Here is a 25145-nt window from a genome sequence, read left to right as displayed (position 1 = left end):
CTAGCGAAGCTGATGAGGATTCTGCACGACTTCTGGAGGGAAAAAATCCTCTTGTTGTCTAATCTCATTTCTACACCTGCCAATTTCCCTCTCCCCCTTCCTGACTCTTCTCCCTCTTCCAATCACTAATTAACACACAACTGCCTCGGCCACGCCATGTCCACCGAAAACCTGCGCTGCGTTAAATGCTGGGCTCTTGTGCTGTGTCACTCATTGTCTGTGCTCATCATACCCATAATGACTGGCTGGTTTCAAATGTGGGACTCACGGTTGTTGGGGTTTTTAAGCTACAAATTAGCAATTTTTAAACTTGATCACGTCTTTAATTGCATGGAGATAAACCTCCATGATCCCAAACCCTTAATCTGCCTATTTTAGGATTTCTTATTGCTGCTTACCCTGATAGCTGAGCATCTTCCATGTAAAATCAGCCTTTTAAGGCGCATCAAATTAGGTTCCAGATTACAGTGAGTTAAAAAAAAAAAAAAAAAAAAAAGCCAAAGAACGTTGAAAAATGTGACTTACTCCACAGTACCCAGTGCTTCGTCAGAGGAAATCCCCCAGGAGCTCTGACTCCCATTTCCTATGCCCACAGTTATCTGCACTGATACAATTAAAGGCAAAGTATTTGTGGTATTGATGGATTATTTGACAAAGATTTTACTGCTGTTGTCGTTAGGAAACAATTCTCTGGTAAGACGCTTTGAAGCAAATGTTTTCCAGAAATTATTCCCCACCCCTATTATCTGGGCTGTTAGAAGCGCCAGTGAGTGTTTCAGGGTAATGCTCCTAATGGAGTAGTGGAGGGTTTTTAAGCTCTCTTACACAGATTTCACCATTATTTTTTTGTTCAGGAATTTAAAAAAAGGTCAAAATTAAACCACACGCCTCTTGCCATAGACCATCACCCCCTGCCAGAATCCCTTCCCATTTGGCTCTTCAGCAGGTTTAAAGATAACAGCCTTTCAGACGTCTCTGTGGGGGAGAGGGGCTGTGTGCACAAGAACTCAAAAACATTTTAATTATTAATAAATATATTTACACGAGAACAGTTTCCCTTTAGGGGAAACATGAGTTACTCATGCAATTGCTCAGGTTATATTGACTCAACATTGTCAAAACCCAGGATCTAATCGCTTTAATACAGGGAGTACAAATATCTGTTTATCTGCAAGGCACCCACCGGAAAGGGCTCTGCGCACGGGGAAGGGACCTCACCCCGGCGCCGGAGGTGGCCGGGTCTGGCTCTGCAGCGCCCAGCGAGCACCGCAGGGCAGGTGCGGCCTGAGGGGCGGGCTTGCGGGGCGCTGCTTGGGAGCGGGCACCTGGGAGAAGGGCAGCGCGCTCCGTGTCTCTGCTGGGACGCTGAGCGCCCCGGGAAGGCTGGCGCATGGAGCCCCGCTCCCCTCTGCCCGGCACGGCCGCCCTGCAGAGACGAGCTGCGGGGAACCGGGCACCACAGAGGAGCTTCTGGGCACCCACCAGAGGAAAAACCACCCCAGGGCATCAACAGGTCGCAAGGTGCCTCCGCTCTGATGAAGGCAGCCAGTCCTCCTGTTTCCCTCTCCTTCACTCTTCACCTCTAAGTGGGCTGTTCGGGGCATTTTCCGTATGGTTGCAGGGCAGGTTGGCAGGAGACCTCAAGGTGCATTCACAAATGCTTAGCAGACACGTGGTTTGAATTCTTTGGCAGCTCGCTTTCCTTCTCAGAAACCTGCGCTGATGAAAAGTGGCCATTGAGTACCTCTACTGGCTCAGAGCAGGGATCCAACTCCTGCCTTTTCCCCGTGCTGAGACAGCTAGCAGTTACCTGAGAGAAGACAGAAAGAGGCTGCAAAAGCAGAGTGGACCCGCTGGGTCTCCCCCATCTCAGCCCAGAGCCATCCAGGACAGGGCTCTGTCTGGAGTGGTGTTTCTGAACAGAGGGGAGCCATGCACCAGAAAAACACAAGCAGAGCTGAGGTGGAGCCGAGAAACACTTGGACATAGAGAAATCATTGCCCTAACAAGAGCCATTCGCTGATCACCCCACTTGTCTGATGCTCTCCAGTGCTGCCTGCCACCCTACCTTTATCCAGTCATTTGTTAGTGTCTTGTGTCTTGATGGATACATCAGCAAAGTGCTCAGCAAGGCACTTCAGGACACTCAGAAATAACATAAGGCTTGGAAATAGACTGATTAGCAATCCTCTATACTTTTGGATGAGTGTGGACCAAGTTCCCATTTTATTGCTATCAATCTGTATTGCAGGCACTGCTCATGGAGGAGGCTGGGAGTCTGCTAGGTGCTTAGCAGAAAGATTATGGCAAGGCCGCTTCCCAAATGTCCCTTAGTCTAAACACATGCTACACTGTGGTCTCCAGCTCCTCTGCAAATAGCTGTGGCGTGAATTGCACTGGCACAGCACGCTCCACTGCCACCCTGCTGCTGGACCCCAGCCCTGCTCTGAACAAGGGTGAGAGAGATTTATGGGGACCCGAGGCACTTTCTCAGTAAAATCATGCTTTTTTCCCCCTTTTCACTTTCAAAGATGAACCTTTCCCATTGCTACCTCAGAGTATGTAATGCAGTCATAACCTTGTCTGCAGCATGCAGCCAGCTGACGCACTCACCATGAGGGATTTGCCTCCAGAGAGGAGCTGTGCAGACAGAGGATGTGAGCCTGAAAAGGTCTCCTTCTAGGTTAATGACAGATTCGGTGCTGGTGAAAAGTTCAGACGCACAATAATGGCAGGATTTTACAGAGCAGGAGGTTTATCACAAGGCAACAAAACATGCGTCTTTTGCAGCCCGTGCTGTGGCTTGACCCAGCTGGAAAGGACAGCTTTCACGTTTCAGGCCCTCAGCAGGAATACAGAACCAGCAGGTTCCCAGTTTCCCACAGATCTTCCTGGTGACTTGTTGCTTTTATTTTCCTTAGAGACCTAGGAAGGGCTCAGCCCTCAGTTCTCCCAGCCTTACACCAGTCAGGGTTGGACCCATGGCTGGTGAGGGAAAATGCATCTCCAGCTCTGTGGTGCGGGAAATTCAGCACATGCTGAGGCAAGGGGTCAGATGAAGACACAAGCATCTGACTGATGCCCTACAGGGACAGCACAGACACATTCCCTGGAGTATAGCGAAGGGAGGAAGCGAGTCCCCTTTGAACTCCAGCTCGCTACACCAACCGTCTCCCATCTATACCTGTCCCTCAATACAGACCTTGGGACATCACAGGTAGGCATGGGTGCATGCATGTATGGCAGAACAAGGTCCCTTCTTCAGCCCGGTCCTAGCCAGCACCCGCCTGAAGGGGTTTCTGATGGCTGATCAGACTTGATGTGACTACAGGGTAAAGGAGGGTTTCATCCAGTCCTGCTCTGAAATCCAAGGGAAGTGAGGTACACGCCACCTCTTCAAGCTTCAGAGGGGCATCAGGTAAAAGGTGTTTCAAGACCAAGCACCTGATTGGTGTCCTACAAGGACAGCACAGACACATTCCCTGCAGTACAGTGGAGGGAGGATGCAAGTCCCCGGTGCACAGGCCAGTCTCAGGACAGCATGACAGCTCCCACTGGAGCAGCAGCAGCATCTGACACAACAGGGACTGGCCATGTCTCGTCCGCACAGGCTGCGCATCTTGACTGCGTTCCAGCAGTGTAGGATGCAGCATTTGGCTCTGAGCAAAGGAAGTGAAGGCAACATAAAGCAGAGCATCCCCTCGTGGGGATTCACAGCAGGGGCCATGCTGATTGTTCAAAACAAAGCATGGCTGCATTGGAAGCGAGCCTGGTTTTACCCCAGGAGTCACACATGAAGGCCATAGCTGACCCAACCAGCAAAGCCCTGCAATAACAACCAGCAAGGCTTAGCCTACCAGCTTTGTTCAAACATCCTCTGCCAAAGCCTGGAGGAAATTTCTCCTTATGAAGTCAGGCAGGATCGTGCTGCGCTCTTTGCAATATGCTAACTTTACAGTGAGCAGTTGCTCAATACGTGCTTAAGTAGACAGGCCACCACTACTCGTTAAGCAAAACAAATGGGAAAGGGGGAAAACTTACAACACAACAATTGCTTTGAATTAGAGGGAATATCTATTGCCAAAATATGTCAGCGGGATTTGACAGACTACATTAACTGTGTACTACTGAAGAACTGCCTGAGTTAAAATACAGCTTAAACTAAATAGGATTTCAAGCCCCTTTCCTTCTTTCCCAGAGAACAATCACCAGGCTGTAAATATGTTATTACGGTCCTCACTCCCCTTGTTAATTCCAATCAATTTGACTTACCTCAGCAGTTTCACTGAGTGTTCTCTCACACGTTCAGTGGGCTTCTTGAAGCTTCAGTGTTGATGCTCCTTATGTGCTTTGAAGTACAAGGGTTAAACATGGTCGATTGTAAAAATAGTTTGCTTTGTGCACATTAATACAATCTGAAGTATTTTGGTTAAAATTTCGTATTGCTCTAAAAGTTATACGGTGTTGCACTGAGCTCTGAGTCATCTCTGTATTTGGTGTGTCCAGCTGTAAGCATCTCTGGCTCCAGCCCAGGTCCAGCTGTGCCCTCAGCTTGGCATGGCCTGTCACCAGTAAATCTCGGTATACCCCATGTGGCACCTCCTGGCTCCATCCTCAATCCCCTTTTACAAGGGGATTGAAGAGGACAGGAAATGCTGCCGGATCCAGGGTTCCTGTGAATCCATGGGCTTCAGCTAAGGTCAGCCCCAGCTTCAAGTCACCTCTCACCATTATGCCCTTGGGCCACGTGTTGAGCCCTTGCAAGACACAGCCCTGTGTGCCATCCCATAGCTTCTGCACTCATCTGTCACACTGACCCACAGCCTCTGTTGGCCTGACCCTCTGCTGGTTTTAACTCAGCCTTGTAACACCAGCTGTCCTCAGCCACAAGCCTTGTTCTAATAGCCCTTGACAGCACCATCTCCAAAACCTCCCAGAGCAGTAATTATCACACCCAGAAGTAAACTGAGCAAGGCACCTGCACCAGGGTAACCACCAGGGACCCTCGTTGGCCTTTACCCAGCCCTGGCCCATCAATCCCATCCTCCAGCACCATAACCTTCATCCCCTGCACTGTGCCCACTTGAACTCCAGCCGCTACGGTCTCCCCCCAGTGACCTACCTGCAGTCAGCCCCGAGCCTTCCCCTGCACGCACCCTGCCCACAGAGCACCCATGCCAGGGCAAGGCAGGACACATCACATCACACACAAGACCCTCCGTGACCTTGCTGCTTTCCACATGGCAGATCCAGCTCTTGCGCTGTGTCCTGGCAGTCCAACAGACCTGCAGGGTCAGCCTCTCCGAGTAACTTACTAGTGGGCATTTGTTACAAATGTATGTGCCCACTACTTTTCACCAGGAAACCTGGAATGTTTTCATCCCTATGTCTTCGAATGGCCTGCTATCTGCAATTCTGAGACAAATCTCTGACATGCAGCATCCAGCAGCATGTGTTTTACATTGCCTCTAACAGCCCTCTCTCATTACAGCATCACTTGTGGGGTGTCGTCTGGCATTGTAGATTTTTGGACATATTGTAAACAGTGTGATCTCATTCTTGACATTTCCCTGGTGACCCCAACAGTCTCAAAGGTTTGCACATAGCCCACGTGCAGTCAATGAGTTCATTAATCTTAGAGATAAGCCAGAAGTTAAAAGTCGCACACATACACATACATGTGTGGAGAAGATGTGTGCGCAAGCATGTTTACATATCTGTACAAGCAGCATTCTGAATTTTGTAGCTGAAAAGCGGAGCTGTCGGGCAGTTTCAGGTTAGCCTGCACAGGTACCCTGCAATCTGCATGCTGCTGTGCATACCTATGTACCTGCGCCTGAGCTCAGCACAAAACCAGTGATGTGAAATACACAAAGTTACAGAAGTGGGTGCTAATGGAAACAATCACATGAATCTTGATACAAGTGAAACTGCTTCTTCTTCGGACTCTCTGGATAACCCAGTAAAGCAGGCGCTCAAGGCGCTTCCTCCACCAGCACACGTGACCCTGGAACGGAGCAGAAGTAGTGCAGCGCAAAAAGGAATGGAGCAACCTGCTGGTAGGGCTGAGGAACGTGGAGAAGCAACCACGCAGACTCACGAGTTAAAACGACCTCTCAGCACTCCATTGTAAAATGTAAACACCACACAGTTAAGGACTGGGGTACATTTACTGCTTGAACGTCGGCTGTTCCATCTGTCCATCTAAGCAGTAGCCTTTTAGCTATTTTCACGTCACTTACCACATCGTACCTAGATATATGGCATACTTCAGGGGTCCTGGCTATCACAGGCAGCCCTCTTCTCTCAGCTTGTTCTGCCCCACAGGGGCAAAAGGAATCATACAAATAACTCTGCCATCTTACCAGAGTTCAATGGAAGTGATGCAGTTGCTTACACAAGGCGCAGAGCAATAGCCTCATGAAGTTAAATGGCCTGCCCAGCCCTGGAAAGCCAAGGGAAATAGCAGCAACCCTTCACAGCATTCACCTGAAGGGAGAGCAATAATGAGCTGTAACAAGAATGAGGACTAATGAGCTGCAGGCACCGCCTCTGCATTGAAGGCAACAGCCTGAGCACTGAGCTCCTCTGCCTCTGGGGACAAGGTGTTGGGAGGGTTTGTTCGCTGGGGACTGGACAGAGCCCAGCCTGGTTCACTCACATTGTCAGGTCAGATCTGGGTTCCCTCAGCTTTGGTGTCCTCCCAGACCCGAACCTGGGAGTTCTACCCCCTGTGACCAGCAGCTGAACACATACCTGGGGCCGGACCTGGTTTTGTCTCTCTCCTTCTCCACGGGGCCCCAGGCGCTCAGGGCCAAGCCTGGTGTCCCCAGAGAGCGCCCTGGCCATCCCCACCACGCAGGGGAGGTGGCCAAGGGTCTGTCAGGGGTCACGGTGGGGAAACGGGCATTTCCCTTGGTGACTTTTGGGTGCGCCATGAAATATGGGGCGTTTCTCCTCCCTGCCAGCAAGCCCCTTCAGGCCGGGCAGCTAAATACCAACATCTCTTCCCACCCAGGGAGCTGCTGGCATATAGGAATTAGCTGACACGTTTGGGTCAGTTCCTGGAGGAGAGGTGCAATAGCACCAAAACTATCACAGCTGGCACTCATTAGGCTCTCGCCTGCAACCCACACGGAGATGTCCAAAACAGAGCAAGGCACTGAGGTTTCCATAACCTGGAATCTGACCTCGTAATCTCCTTATCTTCCTCCCGGTGCTCTCTGTCCTTTTGCACAGAGAACAGCTTGTCCCACAATGGCAGGCTCCTTTAACCTGCGTAATGGTACTTTTCACCTTCAGGGTCCATTCAAGCACTGGTTTTATCTTTCGATCGATGTCCTTCTTCTAAGTGATGTCTATTTAAGCCTGGGTTTAAAAAAAGAATCAAAACTTACTTCTGTTTTCAATCAAAACTGTCAATCAGCTGCATTGCTCATTTTAGCCTTGCTTAGCAGTGTTTAGACTTCTCTGTGCAGTGCTCACAAGAGAGTCTGGGGGCCAGTCCCTGAGCTCCTCACACACACAGAGCTTTCCTATCTCACAATCCCACTGATTTTATCAAGCTGTTTGCTAAGCAGTTCAATAGTCATCACTAGCAGGGATGACAGAGCGTGGCCCAGGGTAAACAGTGTCTTTGTTTAAGCTCATTTCTGGGACTGCAAAAAGGAAGCATGCGTTGTTCCCAGCAGACCTAACATTTCTAGGGCTTTCAGTTAGACACCCACCTCTGGCACTGAGTCTGCTTTGCAAAGCTGGACCCGCACCCACAGGGCCTGTCCTGCAATCCTCCCACTTGCACGAAATCTGCAGCGTCAGCACTGCAGCAAGAGGGGCAGGATCTGGGCCAGTGGCTGTTGAGATGCAGAAGGTTGAATAAATATTAGTGGTTAAACTAGTAATTAACCCAGCAGATGAAATATCCAATAGATCCTATGTTTTCCTCCTGGTTGATGCAAATGAGGTTGATTGTAAATATCTCACGCCTAAATTATACCTTAGAGAATCCAAGTAACACAGTTGGCCCTGGCTAAATTATTTCAATGAAAACAAGGCTGGCAAATGAGTGTAATTGTCCGACCTCCTTCGCTTGCTAGCTTTCTCCTTGCTTGGAACTCTTGCAGCTGGGTGTTCATGCAAGGTTTTGGAGTTAACTGGTTCCAGATCTGGCACTACAGCAAACCTGGTTTTCATTCGTTCTAAGATAGAAAGGGTTAGGGGAGTATAAAATGGGAAGAGCTTGTTTGTGGCCTGTATTTCAAAGGAACATTGCACTCCAGCTCCCAGACAGTCATTAAGAAACTGGTGGCAAATATTGTTGCTGTTGTGCTGGGGTCTCACACTTAATCAGCTTCAGATCTAACTGCTCTGATCCCATGCAAGAGAGGGAGAAAGACAGCATGTAAAAATATAGCAGTTTCCCTGTGCCACTTGTTGCATGAAACTCTGCATCTGTTTTACACCAAAACCTAATCAGAGCAGCTCCTGGCTGGAGCTTTTTGTTCCACAATCAGACAAAAAAAGCCAGTGTCGACTTCCTCCCTAAGGGGCCAATGCTTCCCTCCTTTCATGTGCACATCCTCCATGGACGCTGCCTGAAGAAGAAGGGGGCAGGGAAGCTCAGAAGAAGCAACTGAAGAATGAATGGATTTAGGAAATGCCAAGTAACCGAGGAAGCCGGTCCCAGCACAGCTTTGGTTATCATTATGTCTAGATAGCACCCAGTAAAGGTGCTAGACACAGATATTGTGAATATCGCCTGCAAGCCACAGGATAGGCTCCAGCCTGAGGTGCACAGCCCAGGCATGCTCTGCTGCTGCTGCATCCCATCACCCTCACCCAGAGGGACTCTGAGGTACCCTACAGCCATCACCAGACACGCTGCATTTCAGCCTCTGCTCAGCTGCCAACAGGTGAGGTCCGCTTGCCGAAACAGCAGCTCTGCACCGTGCAGGAGCCAGGATTTGAAAGCAGCAAGTGCCTTTACAGCAGCCTCCCCAACTCATCCTCACAGATGTTCATCAGGGTTGCAGGAAGGCTGCTGCGGGGAGCTGCCTGTTGCAAGGCCAGAGTGGCAATTTGCTGGGAAGAGCTGAGGGGCCGGGCTGGCTGCTCAGGACCAGGAGGGGATGGTTTTCAATGGCACTTTAGTCAATCCTGATGCTGGCAAATACCAACAGAGCCACACACCGGCCACACTGCAGGGTGGGCCACAGACCCCTGCCTCTGTGCACAGGAGGAGAGAAAGGGCAGAGTGCTGAGAGAGAAAAAGGCAGCTATTGTACCTTGGCTCTCATTGCACTCCGGCAGAGAGCAGCTGTCTTTGCAAGATGTCAAACAATGCAACCCTGGGAAAGAAAACAAATCATTCTTTTCATTTCAGGAGGGCTAATTGCGAGCTTAGAGCTAGGCACAGGAGTGAACACCTTCCTGGTCTGAGAAAGGAAGAGCAAAGGGCATTGCATTTCCAAGCAGCACAGAACACAACCCCTTCCACTTAGAACACAAGAAAATAATCCGTCTCCTTATCTTTTCTGTTGCTGCAGATTCATCGACTCACGAATTCTCACCAGCTGCAGCATTCATCTGCACACTTGAAACTCAACCTTGTAAAAGTCTTCTTGTCCACAGTGAGTAATTCCTTTGATGGGTGAGTAATTTGTCTCCGTGGAGGGGCTTGTGTTTGGTTTCTGCTTTTGCTGCTTAGGATAACATGCAGTGGGAGTCTGCCTGGTTTGCATAATTGTGTCCTTTAACTAAGCACCAAGGGAACTCAGAGCGAGGGGTGGGTAATTTAATTTTTACTGTTATTAATGGCAACTGAATAAATAAATACAAAATAAAGAAAAATACCAAATTATGCCCTGATTCTTTGATTTTTCTCACAATTATCCCAGTAAAGGATGTAGGAGACAATACGATGGCTGGGCTGCAAAATTTCCATGGCAGTTTTTCAGGTGCTTCCTAAAATATTTTCCATTAAGTGTCCCTAGAGTTCCAGCATTTGTGTGATTATCGGAAGGAAAAGGTCTTGATTTTTCTTTCCTTCTTCAGTTTCCTCCATTTAATGGCTCCTTCAGACTCTGCAACCCCGTTTTGCTTTACAGCACACAAGAAACAGCATCCCTTGTTTTCACACATCAGAAAAGAGACAGAAGAGACCTTTTGGCAAAATGTCAGATTGTGTGACTGATAACATCCCCTATCACTTCAGATTATGACTTGTGGCCGTGTTAGCCTCGGATGTGAAAACAAAACATGCACATTTCATGTTGGCCACTTCATTCTACTAAATTAGGACTACTCATTAGCTGGCGGAGAGGGAGAAATATTTCCGTCCGGAACCAGGGTGGCTGTGTCTGACGTCCCCTCTTCTCCCTCCCCCAGCTTTCCAGCATTTTCCCTCCAGAGACATTGGTGTGAAAGCAGCTCACATAACAGATTAACGTGATTCATAACCCAGCTGCAGCCTCTGTTGACAAGCCCCGTGCAAAGCAATCATGAGGATTTTATGCACCCAGTGCACCCGGGAAGAAGCCTGGCTGCCAGCACACCCCGAGCACCCCAGAGCTCTGAGACAACCTGGCTGAATTCATCTACAGTACGTGGAGGCCAAATGGCTCTCACTTAACAGCAGTTAATAACATAGCTCTAAAAGAGATATTTTCCCTGCTAAATTAAATTTCCAAGACATCACCATGCATCTTCAGCCTTATCTTTTTGTCTGGATTTTTTCTTGACTCTCCTATCAGTCTTACAACACACAGACGGGGACCACACAGATAAGACTGCGTTATGGTTCACTGTGACAGTGGCTTATCAATCACGCTTAATTAACTTGGTGGATCCATAAATTAGACAATTCAGCAGAGATTCACTTTTCACCACTTTTGAGTTAGAAAAAGCTCAGTGACCATTTTGGACGTGAGAGCCTGTCCCCTACCCACAGCGCAGTAACCAAAGTGCAGCGGCCCCTTGCACTCAATGGGAACACTTCAGCTGCACATGGGTGCGTGCACCTGGGATGACAGCGAGCTCAGACAGGCCCTGTCCTGTCCTTTACTGTCCTGTTTAGAGAGTGTGGATGAACCAAGAGGTCCTTCAGCAACACACCACCATGTAACAGAGACCTTGGCTCCCCACGCAGTGACCATCACCTGCAGGAAGTGTGTGATGGAAGGCACCACGCTGCAGGCTCGAGGGTTTCTGCATCTGGCAGGTGCCCCTGGCCCTCAGTGGGTGCCTGCTGAGATGTTTAGGCCTGGGCCAGACCCGTTAGTTTGAGCTGTATCTAACACAAGACACTGGTGCTCCTCCCCGGGCCATGGGAGGGTCTAAAAAGCAGGGGATACCTTGCCCAGACCTCCCATGTCTGTGTGGCACCAAGTGGGTGGTGGTCATCTGCAAAAACCCCGAAGGAGGAGGTGTTCAGGGGCATTTCCACCAGCGCTTCTGCCAAGGGAGAAAAGCAGCAGCAAAAATGCAGAGGAGGAAAATGAAGGATTTCAGAATAATGACCCAGGCTGATTTTAACTCCAGAGTAATGAAGGGAACAGAGCTGGGATCTGCTCCCATCAGATGGAAGCAAATTGGACTATTTCCCGGACAGATTGGTCCCAGCTGGGACAGATAGAAAGAAGACAAGGAAGGAAGATGGTTCAAGTAGGAGAACAGCAGCTCTGAGATACTGGGTGTTTTCAGAAAGGCCAGATTAGACACATTATCAAATCGACAGCATTAGACATGGCTGGCAGTGTCGGAGGAGCCAAGAGACAGAGCTTGTCAGAGCTGAGAGTAAATCGAGGTAGAAAAGCAACTGGGCTTCGTGTGGTGGTTTTGTGACTGACAAAACCTGTGCTCTGCCGGTTCCTGTGGCTCGTGGGGCTGAGGGGAGGCGCCGGCAGCTGCTGGGGCTGTCCAAAACACCCCCACCTCTCAGAGACTTTAGGCAGTGGCTGGAGCCTGGCGTGCCGCGTTCACTGGGGGAGCAGGACCCTGCCCATCACTGCACCACTGGGTCCCCCGTGCCTGGCAGCGAGCCCACTGACAGGCCCCATAGCACCGAGTTGTCCCCAGCACTGCCATCGTGCTGGCAGTGGCCCCGGGGATGTCATTCCACTCCCTGTGCCCGGCTGGGGAGGCTGCTCTGCCAGGCTGCTTGGCAGGAGACCATGAACACCTGAACGTTAATGGACGCAGCCTTAGCCACAGCTGCAAGCATGTGTTAGAAGCTTCTGTGCAGGAGATCTTCAGCCCTCCCCAGATCCTCCCCTCTGAAAGGGCAGGGATGTGTTACCTGCATGCTGTACAGCTGCCTGCACTGCACAAAATTCTCAGGTTTTCCAGATGCTCCGGGCAAAAACCCCAAACATCCTGGGCAAGAGCCCACAGACTCAAAGACAGCAACAGAAACAAACGTGAGCGCTGATCAGAGTGGGCTTGACCCTCCTGAGACCCAGAGTGGGGAACAGGCTTTAGGGGAGCACAGGAATGTCCTGGACCTCAGCCTGTGTGTTTGTGAAGTGGCAGGTTACTGAAACTGCTCATGTGGAAGGGAACGGACCAAAGCATGACAGGAGCTGCTCCAGGCTCCTGGGTGAGGGCTCGCAGAGGGACCTCCAGCAGCATTCGCCAGCAGAGCATCGGTGGGAAAGGAAGTGAGTCAGGGCTGAGGCGTGCTAAGGGATAAGCAGAACCAGCACCTTAAAAGCCACGATCTGGTTTTGGGCTGCAGGGATGGTCACAAGCAGCGGAAACGGGAAGTGTGGCAAGGAGCAACAGCCACGTCCTGCTCTCCTCTGTCCCTGCTCCCTGCCGAAAGCACGCACAGATGGGGTGAGACACTGGCCTGGGGCCCAGCACCAAACCTGCAACCTCTGGGTGCAAATCCGGGGCTCATCCAGCGGGGCCTCACGTGCTGCTGCCAGTGGGGTGGGCAGTGAGCCCCGGGCTGGCCACCAGGACTTCCCTGGTCCTCAGCCAGTGCCTTGAGCCTGGTGCCGCAGGGGGAGGCGCTTGGGGCACCAGTGCTGTGTCCCCCCTCTCCCACTGGATCCACGGGCTGCCGGCAGCTGATGCAGCACTGGGGGCCTCAGCAAGGCCGTCAGCTCCCTGGCTGCATGGGGGCACCCGGATGGACCTGCTCCTGCCCCATCCCCAGTCTTGTCAAACAAGGGAGTCACCTCAGCAAGGGAGACCCCAGAGTGAAGCCTTCTGGCTTGGGTGATGCAGCCGGGAGGAGACCTCCATGCTCCTGGTGGGCCTTGCCTGTCCCTGGACTCAAGACTTTCGGATGTTGCTGTCCCGGAGGGGAAAGAGCAGCCTCCCACCAGCAGAGCCTCACAGCAGCTGCCCCATGCACATGCTCAAGCGGAAGTCTTAAAACGAGAAAGCAGCAGATGCTCTACCAGGTACCACAGTGAAAACAGCATGGGCCTGAGCCAGGCCAACAGTGCAGGCTGGGGTGTCAGGGGTCCTGCAACACCGAGCCCAGGCTGCTGGCACTGGCGAGCCCTGCCCCGGCACGGCAGGGATCCAGAGGCAGAGGAAGCAAATTCAGCGCGATCAAATAAAGGCCCTTTTGTAACCCAGATAGTAGCAATCTATCTACTCTGCTGCCGTTATCACTCCTGCTCACTGCTGTGTCTGTGTGTAAAACAAGTTTAGGTTAGCCTAGCGAGAGCTATTATCTCAGCCTACAAACTGTGCTTTGCCCGTGTTTCTGTATCAGACATGGAGACTGGGCAAGTCCATCTTTGCCTCTCCCCTTCATACACGTGGTGCTTATCAGCCAGCCTGGCAGAGAGGAAACGCAGATGCTCCCTGTGTATCAGCACCCTGCAGCAGCTGGCTCCAGGCTTCACAAGAGGCTGTGCCAGCATCAAGTCCCGTCCCGATTAAAAGACAGCTCCCGGCCAGCTCCCGTCCCGTGCCAGCTCCCAGCCGTGCCGTTTCCCCACCACGGGCAGCCCCCACTCTGCCCTCCGCCCCTCCCCAGCTGCGGCTGTGTCTCCGCCCCCCGGTAATGAGCTGCACAATCAGCGCTTGGCAGGAGGTGGGAGCTGCGGGCAGCACCAGGGAGCGGGGCACGGCGGAGGCGACGGGCGTTCGGCTGACGGGAAGGCGCCGCTTCGGGCGGGACCTCGGCAGCCCCGCTCAGCCGGTCCCGGCCCGCATCGCCACCAGCGCCGGCGGCCACCAGGGGCCGCCAAACAGCGGGAGGGGTGAGCACGGGCGCGCAGTCCCAGGTGGCGCCACCAGGTGGCGCCAGAGACCGGAGGAGGCGCCCGGCCGCGGGGTGGGGCCGGGGGGGCTCGGCCCCTCGGCAGGAGCGGGCGGAGGGCAGCGGCGCCGCCGGCCCCACGGGAGGGCGTCGGGGAGGGCTTTTGCCGCGGAAGGGCCCGTGTTTAGAAGGGGTAAATCGGATCGGGAGCACTGAACCGCCCCGCCCCCCCCGGGATCAAAGCGATCTGGGTGAGGGCGGCTCAGCGCACACCCCGCGGGAGGGCCTGGCCAGCGCCGCGGTCTGTGGGGCTCGGGGCACCCGCGGTCAGGCCCCCCAGCGACAAGGTGCGTGTCCCGGCGGCAAAGGGAGCGAAGCGGCAGGCGAGCACCGGCGGTTGTCACGGCCTGTTTGCGCAGCGGAGGAAAGGCAGCTGCGGCCAGCGCAGGGGCGGAGCTGGTCCGGAGCAAGCGGGGCAGCTTCGCAGGGAGCTTCCGGAAGGAGCAGAGCCGGAGCTCCCGGGCAGAGCGCGGTGGTGCCCATGGCGCGGATCACGGCTGGCTCAGGCCGCAGGAGGCAGCGCCGGCAGGGTCAGAGGGAGGCCGTTTCCTTGAAGACGTTTTCTGATGAGGGGCGCTCGCCGCAGACGTGAGCTGCTGGGCTCCGCTGGGCCCCGCTGGGCTCCCGCTGGGCCCCGCTGGGCTCCGCTGGGCTCCGCTGGGCTCCCGCTGGGCCCCGCTGGGCCCCGCTGGGCTCCGCTGGGCTCCCGCTGGGCCCCGCTGGCCCTGCCGCCAGCCTTCATTCACGCCCTGCTCTGCGGACCTCCGTGAGCAGGATCTTAACTTCCCAAACACCCCCCGGCCCCCAGGGCGTGCCCGAGGCGAGGACGAGCCGAGCCCGCTCCCCGCAAATGGAGCAGCTCCCGCCCCCGCTCCGCTCACCCGGGTCCGCGTCTCCCTCCGGGGACATTTGCAGCCAGGCCAAGGGTGGACGGGAGCTGTCTTGGCCCGGGGCTCGTGTCCCCACTACAGGGCTGGAGAACACACGGGGCACGTGCGGGCAGCAATGCCTGAACCAGCTCTAACGGAGGAGCTGCTGACGAGATGGAGCAGCCCCGTGTCACGCTCACAGCCCCATGGCACACTCAGCCCGGTGTCACACTCACAGCGTGCTGTCACTCACTCGCCGCTCTCTGCTGGCCACAAGCTCATGGGCCACTTCTTAGGGCTCCCACTCCGTGTGCATCACAGCCAGTGCTAGGCAAAGAAGGTCTCTTCAGACCATGGAACAAGATAAAGATGTCCTGAGGGCTGCCATGGCTGAGATCTGGCACTCGACCCCTGTGGGATTTCTGTGCTTTTGTGTGTGCAGTGGAAGAAGTTTCACACTCCTGCAGGCTTTTTTATTGCAAGGGAAGCTGGGCGTCAGCCATGCACAGGCAGGGCTACAGGCAAACGTGCACTGGGGAGGAAGGCTGGAAACACCACAGCTTCCCACCCTGCTCCGACTACTCTCTTCAGGCAGCGTTTTCTCTGTTTCATCAGCATTCCCGTCTGTGTCCCTTTGGGACAAGGCTGGAACAAAGGCCACACCTTGGTGACTCTTATTCAAGTCCAGGGGCATCTGGGTAGGGAATGAACAACCCAGCAGAGCTGGTTTGCCCTGGGATATTTTGCTTCATGCTAACTCAGGCAGCAGAGAACCCACTTCCCATTTCTGCTGACTCCAGTCACAGGGGGAGGCTCCACTGAGGCCAACAAACCACCAACCAACACTGTCTTTTTCAGGAGACAGTGGATTTAGCGCTCGATGAAAACCAGCTTGAAGACAAAAGTGTGGTAGGGAGCTGTCTGGTTGCCCGTTTCCACCACCAACACATCAGCGTGCTCTGATCTGACCCATCAGAACAACTGCTCCAGTGGCAAAGATCAGCCACGTCTTCATCTCCACCGCGTCAGCCCAGCATAGCTGTACCCTTGCCACATTTCTGTTTGGCCCCCCAGGCCTGGGTGGAGCTATCACACCACTTCCCACAGGATAACTGAAAAACTGAGTAAGGACTCCTAACCCTCTGAATTACGGGATTAGAATGCTGGCGTGGGAGGTGGCCACTGCTTTCACCCTCAGTCATCATGTCCTGTTGATCCTGAGCCAGGTTCAACAACCACACCAAGTCAAACCAGCACCAACTAGGTGACTACCACAAAAGCATGCAGGAGCATCACACTTCACACCCAGCACCATGTCCTGTCTAGAGCCAGGCAGCACCATGCACTTGCCTCATTCACAACCTGCTGGAATTAGCATTCTGGTTGTGGGGAGACACTGGGGTCTGCTGCTGCAAGCAGCTGCTTTGGCTTTTTGGGCTCTTGCTGGGTTTGCACCACTTCCATCTTTTTGTGCAAACAGAGAGAATGACGTGGTCCATTTCCCCTTAACAAAGTTGTTGCCAACTTGGCATCTGTGGGGATGGGAATGGTGGTGACCCTGTGGAGAGGTGGACTGGAAGGAAAAGAGGAAGAATGCAGCGCTGCTCTTCCTCCTCCTCTGCCCGCAGAGATCAAACAACGCAGCCAGTGGTGGTGCATGGCTGATTATAGGATGGAGTTGGATGACAGGATCTATGGAGAACTTGCTCAAATTTTAAGCTTCGCGGGCTCAGCACAGCTTTAACACTCCCCACTTCCTTCTTGACCACCCTCTCTCCTCCCCATCCCTTTGGAAACATCCAGATTAGGCCAGTATTAATAGCTGAGGTCTTTATTTAAAGTTTTTATATACAGTAAAAGTGTCACAGATAAATCTGTGACAATTGGACAAGACAAATGTAAATCTCTCTCAACAATTAGCAGCTTAAGATCTATAACTACAGTGTTACGTTCACAAGTGTCATTTCTGTACTTTTCAACCCGTGCAAGTGAGTTTTCTGTTTATTTTTTTACACTTTTAAACCACACTTACAGCTAAGTCAATTGCCTACTACTATACCACCTGGCATACACAACACAGACACACAGGAGGTTTAACTCTTTAGCCACATTCAGAATTCACTTAAAAACTGGCAAAATGATCCAATCTTGAGCCCCTTTGTAGCTTGGCTTCTTCTGCTATAATGCTGCTTTTTAAAATAATAATAATAATAATAAAACCCTCCTATTTTCAAAGCTGAGAGACAATGTTTTTCTGTCCCAGTGCAACACGTACAGAAGTCAACATTGAATCTGATCAGGTCCTAAGAACTCATGGGGTTGGAACAGACCAATTCAGTACTCGCTGTGAGCATGCTGAGTAACATTAAACTAAACTAATGAGCCTGAGAGAAAACTTCATAAAATTTAAAATGGTAAATGTTTTTTTGCATCAAGATTTTCTTTGTTCTTAACATTGAGAGAAATGGATGAAATTTATTTGAACCCCTATTTTGATGAAGAGCTGCTGCTTTTTGAACTAACTCTTTTCTTCTTCCCTTTTTATAAGCCAAGTTGTTATCTGCTAAACAGACCTAAGCAACTTCAGAATAGTTTCAACTCTGAACACAAAATGTTTTGGGAAACATTCCGCAACTCAGAGACGGTCACTAAAAAGTTTACATCCATAAGGAGGGCTAATGAAAGGTACTCACACGCACACTCACACACCCGTAGCAGAACTGTCTTCTATGCATCATCCAGAAACGCTTCATCAAGAAAGCAAACACAACCACTTAGAAAGGGAGCTTTAAAGCTAGAATCACATTTCCAACAATATAATCATTAAGCTATCAGAAATCATCACAGACCTTCAAACTGAAGAGGGAGAAAAACCCCAAAACATTCTGCTAATGCAAAAGGCGAAACACATGGCAGTTGTGTTGGGATATGAGAAGTGGATGCAGCATCATAATGGCATTACTGCAGACAACTTTCTGGAATGGAAGAAAACTGTCGAGAGAGAAAGGGACAGACAGACAGACATTGTCCAGACCCATATGTACATGGCCTTCACCAAACAGTTTTGAGGTGATACGTTTCTATTAAGCCTGCACCTTCTGGTGGAGTAGCAAGTGGTATTTACTGAAGACTACAGAGTTCAGACACTAAATTAAATTAGGATATAAACAAAAGGAGGGAAAAACACTTCCTTCAAATACTACAGACGAGTGGCACTGCGTGTCCAGATCCATTGGCTCTCAGCTCCTTCCTGCTTGAGCAATTCTAGCGTGATCAAAACCGAGAAAAATGGGTGCAAAGGCAGGGTTTCAGAAATAAAGGCAGCAAAGTCATGTGCCAAACCAGTTCTTAGAGTCATTCACACCTTTGTTTCTGATAAAAACTACATAACAGGAAGATGACAGTTACCTGTATCATTTGAATCAGCCCAAGAAGGGTACTAAACAGAACAGAATCTCCCTGGAGCTAGAAGCATGGCTGAGGGAGTGAATGTTTATGCAATCTTTGCTCTATCTACAACTCTGTAGAAAGCTGATTATTTTTGGCTTGAGTCAGTTGCAACTGGCAATTTGTGTTTTAAGCAGGACAGGAGCAGATAGTGCACATAGTGACAGGGGTGTGCTGGGCTCCCTGGGGAGGGGGTACCTGAGTTTCCTGTGATTATAGACAAAACACAGCATCTCTGAAAGGAGAAGAATGGTGGGATGGTGGAGGGCTTGTCCCTGCTCGCAATCAGAGACCCTCAAAGTTGTTTACCTACTCTGAGGGAATTTCTCGGAACCCAGAATTTGCATCACAGCACAAAACCCCAGGCTCCTGTGTGCCTACATGTGATGTGCATTTTCCATATATGTATATGTATGACTACAATTTGTTTAGGTCACTTGGGCAACATTTGGAACTTAAGGAAGTTAAGGAACATAAGGAACTTAATCCTGGAAGGAAGGAAAAGTAAGACCTAATTTAAAGATAAGACCTAACTTTGAAAGAGAATCCTGGAGTCTTTTTGGATTCCATGGGGACAAAGTTGAACCTTGGCTTGGTGAAAGGGACACCAGTTAAAAAAACAGCACAGAGCGAACGCAGCTTCCCTGCACATGAAGCGTGGCTGCCAGCACCAGCAGATCATCACCACCAGCACGTGGTGGTGACCTGCTAGGATGGGAGAGTTACAATTGAAGCTGACATTTCCTTTAGAGCCTCAGAAAGGTATCTACACCCAGCACGTGCCCTCATGGCTGAGAAAGAGGATGCTCTCTATGGCACACCACATAAATACAGCATACAAAGACCCTGACACAGACATACAACCTTACCAGAGCCTGACAGGAGGAAAACTTTGGTTTCACATTTTAGGGGGTTATTTAAAAATTAAATAAGATACTTCTGAGACAACCATTCTTTTAAGTGGGCTGTTGATTTAGTATTTCTTTCCTTAAAAGAACCTGTCTTTTCCCCAGGAAGGAATGAACAAAAATTCCTTATTCTTATCCTGAGGCCAGGATTGACTGATAACAAGCAAATGAGAAATATAAACACACTCTCCTTCACATCTGGAAAAGGAAGGAGGGAAAAAAGCCCTGCATGACAACAATGGGTGGAGACAGATGTTTCTCATGATGCTGCATCTGTACACTCAGGAGGCAGATAAATGGCATATGAACAGTGCTGCACTCCAGCTAGGCTGGCACTAGAAACTACCCTCTGCCATCCTCAAAACTGTTTCAGGACAAGACGGCTCACAATTATTCACGCACTTCTTCATTTAAAAACATCACTTCTTTATTTAAAAGGAAAAAAAAAAAAAAAAGAAAAAAAAAGTAATGACCCTCCCAACCCCTTAAAAAAAAAACCACCAAACAACAAAACAACCAAACCCCAATAATAATAATAATAATTATAATAAAAAATCCTATTAGAAACAATAAGGAAGCACTGAGAGTTGGAGTATTACACTCTTCAAGTATGCTGTTCGGATTTTTTTTTTTAAATCTGTGAATACACACATATAAAAAAAACCTTAAAAGTGCGACCAAGGGCTTCTGCTTAAAGGTAAGTATTTCAAGGACTACTTCAAAATACTGTAGCACAACTGTGCAGTTACTGTGTATGGCATGAGGCTTCCGCTTCATTTGCTTAGCCAAGTTAGGCAGCCTTAGAGAAAGTTATTACAAGTCAGGTTAGCACAAACGGCGAACCCAGACGCTGAGCTGGGAAGGAGATCCACATGTCGTCGTTTTTCTCTTGTTAAGGAAAGAAACCACTCTGAACGCATACATTTGGACATGGAATGTGAGCAGACTTCACAGTAAAGGTTTAGTGTTACAGGTTTGCTGTGGTACCATCATTCAAGGCTGTGCACTAGATTTAGCTTTGCGCATCTTAAGCTAACCACGTTCTCTTCTTCCTGACAGGTTTAGTACAGTAGTTCAAGCCACAATTTAAATTGCCCATTGGTATGCTCCAGATTTCTGTATTTTATTTATTTCTTTTGTACACTTTAAAGAATCTTAAGATTTGCATCCAAAGAGAACCATGCTACATAAAAATTATCCAGGATTCTCGCCAAAAAGTTCTTGAATAAAATCTAAAAAATACTATTGCAATGCATCTTGCAGAGAAAAAACGTTATTCTAAATGTAAACAAATTCACTCGGACACTTTAAAACTTCAGCGCAGTAGCTGCTGACTAATCTTTGCCACATGAGCTCACTGAGAGCGCTGGGGACGCGATGCAGCCAATTCCTGCCACCATCATCTGGGGGGAGAGAAGAACCGTTCCAAGTAGCCGGTGATGGCGTCCCAGTGCTTCCACAAAAAGGCAATGAAAACCACTATAAATAAAGTGCTGAACGTCCTATTGCGAGTCTTCATGAGGGGCACGACACAGTTGGCCACAGTGGAGACGAAGACGAGGAGGACGGCCATGACGGCCAGGAGGATGTTGATGAACTTCCCCAGCAGATTCCTGGCCGTGGCATTCTCCAGCCCCTCCAGCTGCACCACTTGCTGCTGTTGCTGCTGCAGCTCCATCTTGGAGATACGGGTCTGGCACGCTTCCAGTGCCTCCTGCCAGCAAGAACACACCACTGGGTTGCCAGTGCCCAACAGGCCACCTCATGGTGGCCAGCCCATGGCTGTGACCTTATCAACAAGGCCAGACCAGGGCCACCCTCCTTAAGCAGGACATGAGTCACTGCACTGATTTCATATCCTGCAGCAGGAGGGCAGGAAGCTGCGCCAAGGAGGGTGAGAAGCTCCTTGTTAACTAGGTGCTGCAGTCTGCAATGCACCGTCTCATTTATGCCAGAGAGGCTTGACAAAGGTGACAGGCTGGGTACAAGTCAGGCTCCCTTAAAAGCTTCAGCTGCCACTTTACACTGGCAGCTAGCTGCCTGTCCCTGCATGTGTGGTGCAGTGGTCACAAGGGGCCTTACCATCCTTCCTGCCTTACCATGGGAGCCAGAGGGAGCAGGGTGCTGACAGCCCTCAGCAATCAGCTTTTGTCGAGAAAGGGGGGTGTTAACCTGGTGGGCTGCTCACTTCTGCTTTGGTTTCAAGGGACCACCGAGGGGACAAAGGTGCTGTGTCTGGCAAGCACTCTTCCTCCTCTGCTGGGATGCGCATTCCCAGAGCCTCCCATTTTCATCATTTTCCTTGCTTGTGCTTATCCAGCCCTTCCGTAAGCCGATTCAATTCTCTAGTCAACCTGGCAGAAAACTAAGTCAACAGAAACAACTAACCAAAAAGGCTTGGCCACATTCTGCTTTCTTAGTGAGCATGAGCTCAGGGAAAGGTTTGAGGAGTACTAAGGCTGGGGCTGCACAGCAGCATGGTGTGGCACTGCCATACCTCTGGGTGACACTGCAAGGGCTGGAGAAAGAAGCTGACTAGGAGATGGGTAAGAGGCATGAGATTTATGAACCTGCCTCTAGGAAGAGGCAAACCAAAACTATGTGGAAGGAAGAGACTATCCTGGACAAAACATCTCTAAACTTTTGACTTGGGGGTGATTGTTTATGGACATTTCATAGAATCATAGAATAGTTAGGGTTGGAAAGGACCTCAAGATCATCCAGTTCCAACCCCCCTGCCATGGGCAGGGACACCTCACACTAAACCATCCCACCCAAGGCTTCATCCAACCTGGCCTTGAACACCGCCAGGGATGGAGCACTCACAACCCCCCTGGGCAACCCATTCCAGTGCCTCACCACCCTAACAGGAAAGAATTTCCTCCTTATAGCCAATCTAAACTTCCCCTGTTTAAGTTTTAACCCATTACCCCTTGTCCTGTCACTACAGTCCCTGATGAAGAGTCCCTCCCCAGCATCCCTAAAGGCCCCCTTCAGGTACTGAAAGGCTGCTATGAGGTCTCCACGCAGCCTTCTCTTCTCCAGGCTGAACAGAATGTCAATCCTCAAGAGGACCAGCCCAATCCACAATACAACACTAATGACATGCAGTGTGTGGTCTAGGAAGAAGAGAGGTTTTAAGGCAATTAATGCAGTGAGACATTTCTGTTCTTGGAGATACGAAGTTACAACTTTTCCCTTAATGCTCCCTCAGTGTTACTTTTCTCAGACTCAAAGGCCACCATCAGGTAACATCTAGAAATCTGCAGCAAGTAACAGTCTCCCTCAGACTGATCACTGCAAAAGGAACCAGGACTCTGGTCCTCTGCAGCATCAGCCCACGCTCTTAACTAGTTTTTCGTGAAAGAAAACTCAACACTTAACCTTTTCCCCAGCAATGCTGAGGAATAGTCTGACCCCATTTGCAAGTCCATGCTTTACAACTCAGCACTTTTAGGGAAGATTAAAAGAACGATTGAAAAATCCCCACTTCAATTTAAGTTTTGAACCTTACTTCTTCTTGCTGTGTTAAATTGGAGAGGAGAACAAAACCTGAATATTGTAACGTTCCCTCATGGGAAAGGCTCCTGTTTACTCTATCAGAGGCCATGGCACCAATGTCCACAGACATTGCTTTATTTTAACCTCACCTTAAAGGTCATTGTCACCTGTTACATTTCTCCGTCATTGCATCGTGCCAGTGGAGGTCAATGAAACATGAGGGCTTCTCTTCAGTAACAGCCCATGAAAGCTCAGGACAAAACTGCTCAGCCTATTCCAACCAAGGGCAGCCTGGAAGGACATGGACCCAACTGGTCTTGCAGCTGGATCTACAAGTGCGCCAAAAGCACAGCCTGCTCTGTCTGCAGAGGAAATCACCTGGCTGCAGCACCTCAAGGGGCTGGAAAGAGGGAGAACTCTGGCCCACAGTGTTCTGCTCACATCTATAAATATCTCACATCAGCAATCAGAACAGAGATACCTGCTAAAACTAGCACAACAAGCACTTAAAATGGATGATAGATCCATTTATGAGCAGGCCTTTCTTTTTAAGATTTAGCATCTGCCCAGATAACTTCCCATGTCTTTTGCTCTGTGGAAAACCCTACAACTTTGTTATCTCTGTTTCCATAGCTTTGGTCTTGTGTGTACTGAAAGAAACTTCTCTTCTAAAAACACCTCCTTGTTTGGGCAAAACCAGCAGAAATAATTGTTTTCCAACTCAATGCAGGGGATATCCAAAGCTGTTTTCCCTTAGCTATATGTGGCCACTGCTGTAAAATTAGTGACACAGGAACACATAGGGTCTGCTTAGTGGAAACACTACTGTAAAAAAAAGTGCTTAGGTCATGGCCCATCACTTTCAAACATGGCCCTCCAAAACCTGTGCATAACACGGCTGCAGGCTCCACTTTGCTACACCTGAATTAAAACCGCTGCTCTGGAGGGAGGGGAAGGCTTCCCCGCAGGTGAGCCTGCTGCTGCTGCATGGGCACAGCCATCACAAGAGAAGCTCCCTGGAGAGATACCAGAGGGTCAGAGATGGAATAAAGGCCCTTACAGAACTCTCCATATGCAGTTTAGCAATAAAGCTACGAGGATTAAAACCAAATATTGAACCACAGAAGTCTTTCAAAAGTGAATGGGCTATAGAAAGAGCAGGCTGAAGGCAGGACTTGAGTTTCCTTGCTTCTGTCACCCACCTGGATGTCCCGGGCTCGCTCGTAAGACTGATAGGCAATTTTCTCCTCCATGCTGGCCAGCTCCTGTTTTAAATTGAGGATCTCATTCTGATGGAGCTCAGTCAGGTCATTTAGCTGCTCTTCAAGTCTTTCACATCTAGAAGTGACATACACAGTACAGTAGTTTTAATGAGAGAAGGATGACAAAATTACACCAGTAACAATCAGTGATCATCATAGACTTTTTACTGCCAACTTTGTGGCACCTCAGTCATTACACACTTGTGCATTACAGTGTAAGGCCCTCTCACTGAGAATTAAGGAAATCCTTTCTACCAGGTAAGGCAGTGTTAATCCTGTTTCTGTCCTGGGGAAAAACAGAGAAGTTAAATACCAACTGTCAAGTGATGCAAGAAATCAAGGACAGAATTAGAACAGAGCAAGTTATTCCCCAAACTTCAGTGTAAAGCCAACAGTTCCCTTCTAATACCATAAGCTCTTAAGCATTTCCATCTACACGTGAAACAGTAACAGGCATAGAAATAATACAGACAGGAAATGTGATGATGTCTCAGAGAACACGACAGCCCTGACTGATCTCTGCATGTGAGATCACATGAATATCTGACTTATTTTTTATCTCCCACAAATGATGCAACTCAACTATCAAAGACCATCACATCGGTCATAAGGAGGGCACATGAATCATTAACCTGCAGGCTTATTTTTCAGTTTGCTCCTGGGAGCAGTCAGTTTGGCCTCCGAGCAGTCCTGAGGCCAAGGGCTGCCCAAAAAACCTGAGTTACAACAATTCTGAGAGATGCCATGCTGTTCCTCATTGAGGGAGTTCTAAATTGACTTCAATGATAGCTCCATCCTGTTGTTTTAGCACTTTCAAAGTATATTAGGGGTACTTTGGCATTTGTATGTAGTGCTTCATTTTTTAAATTCGAAGTCC

At 50.0% G+C, this 25145-nt stretch overlaps 1 protein-coding gene across 12 annotated transcripts in view; it reads right to left on the bottom strand.

Annotated features, from left to right (window-relative positions):
• Positions 1-16965: 16965 nt before the first annotated feature.
• The window catches only part of TMCC1 (transmembrane and coiled-coil domain family 1), an 83831-nt gene continuing 75651 nt past the window's right edge, over positions 16966-25145 (bottom strand). For all 12 annotated transcript variants that reach the window (XM_065687826.1, XM_065687830.1, XM_065687838.1 and 9 more), the window contains 2 exons: positions 24209-24344; positions 16966-21219 (listed from right to left, as the gene is read on the bottom strand). In XM_065687826.1, coding sequence (XP_065543898.1) covers positions 20905-21219; positions 24209-24344 — 451 coding nt within the window. In that variant the 3' untranslated portion in view covers positions 16966-20904. The remainder of the gene's footprint in view (positions 21220-24208; positions 24345-25145) is intronic.

Source organism: Lathamus discolor, chromosome 7, assembly GCF_037157495.1.
Source record: "Lathamus discolor isolate bLatDis1 chromosome 7, bLatDis1.hap1, whole genome shotgun sequence".
NCBI lineage: Eukaryota > Metazoa > Chordata > Aves > Psittaciformes > Psittacidae > Lathamus > Lathamus discolor.
Note: the sequence above shows the minus strand (reverse complement) of the source record. Positions and strands in the feature narration are given on the sequence as shown.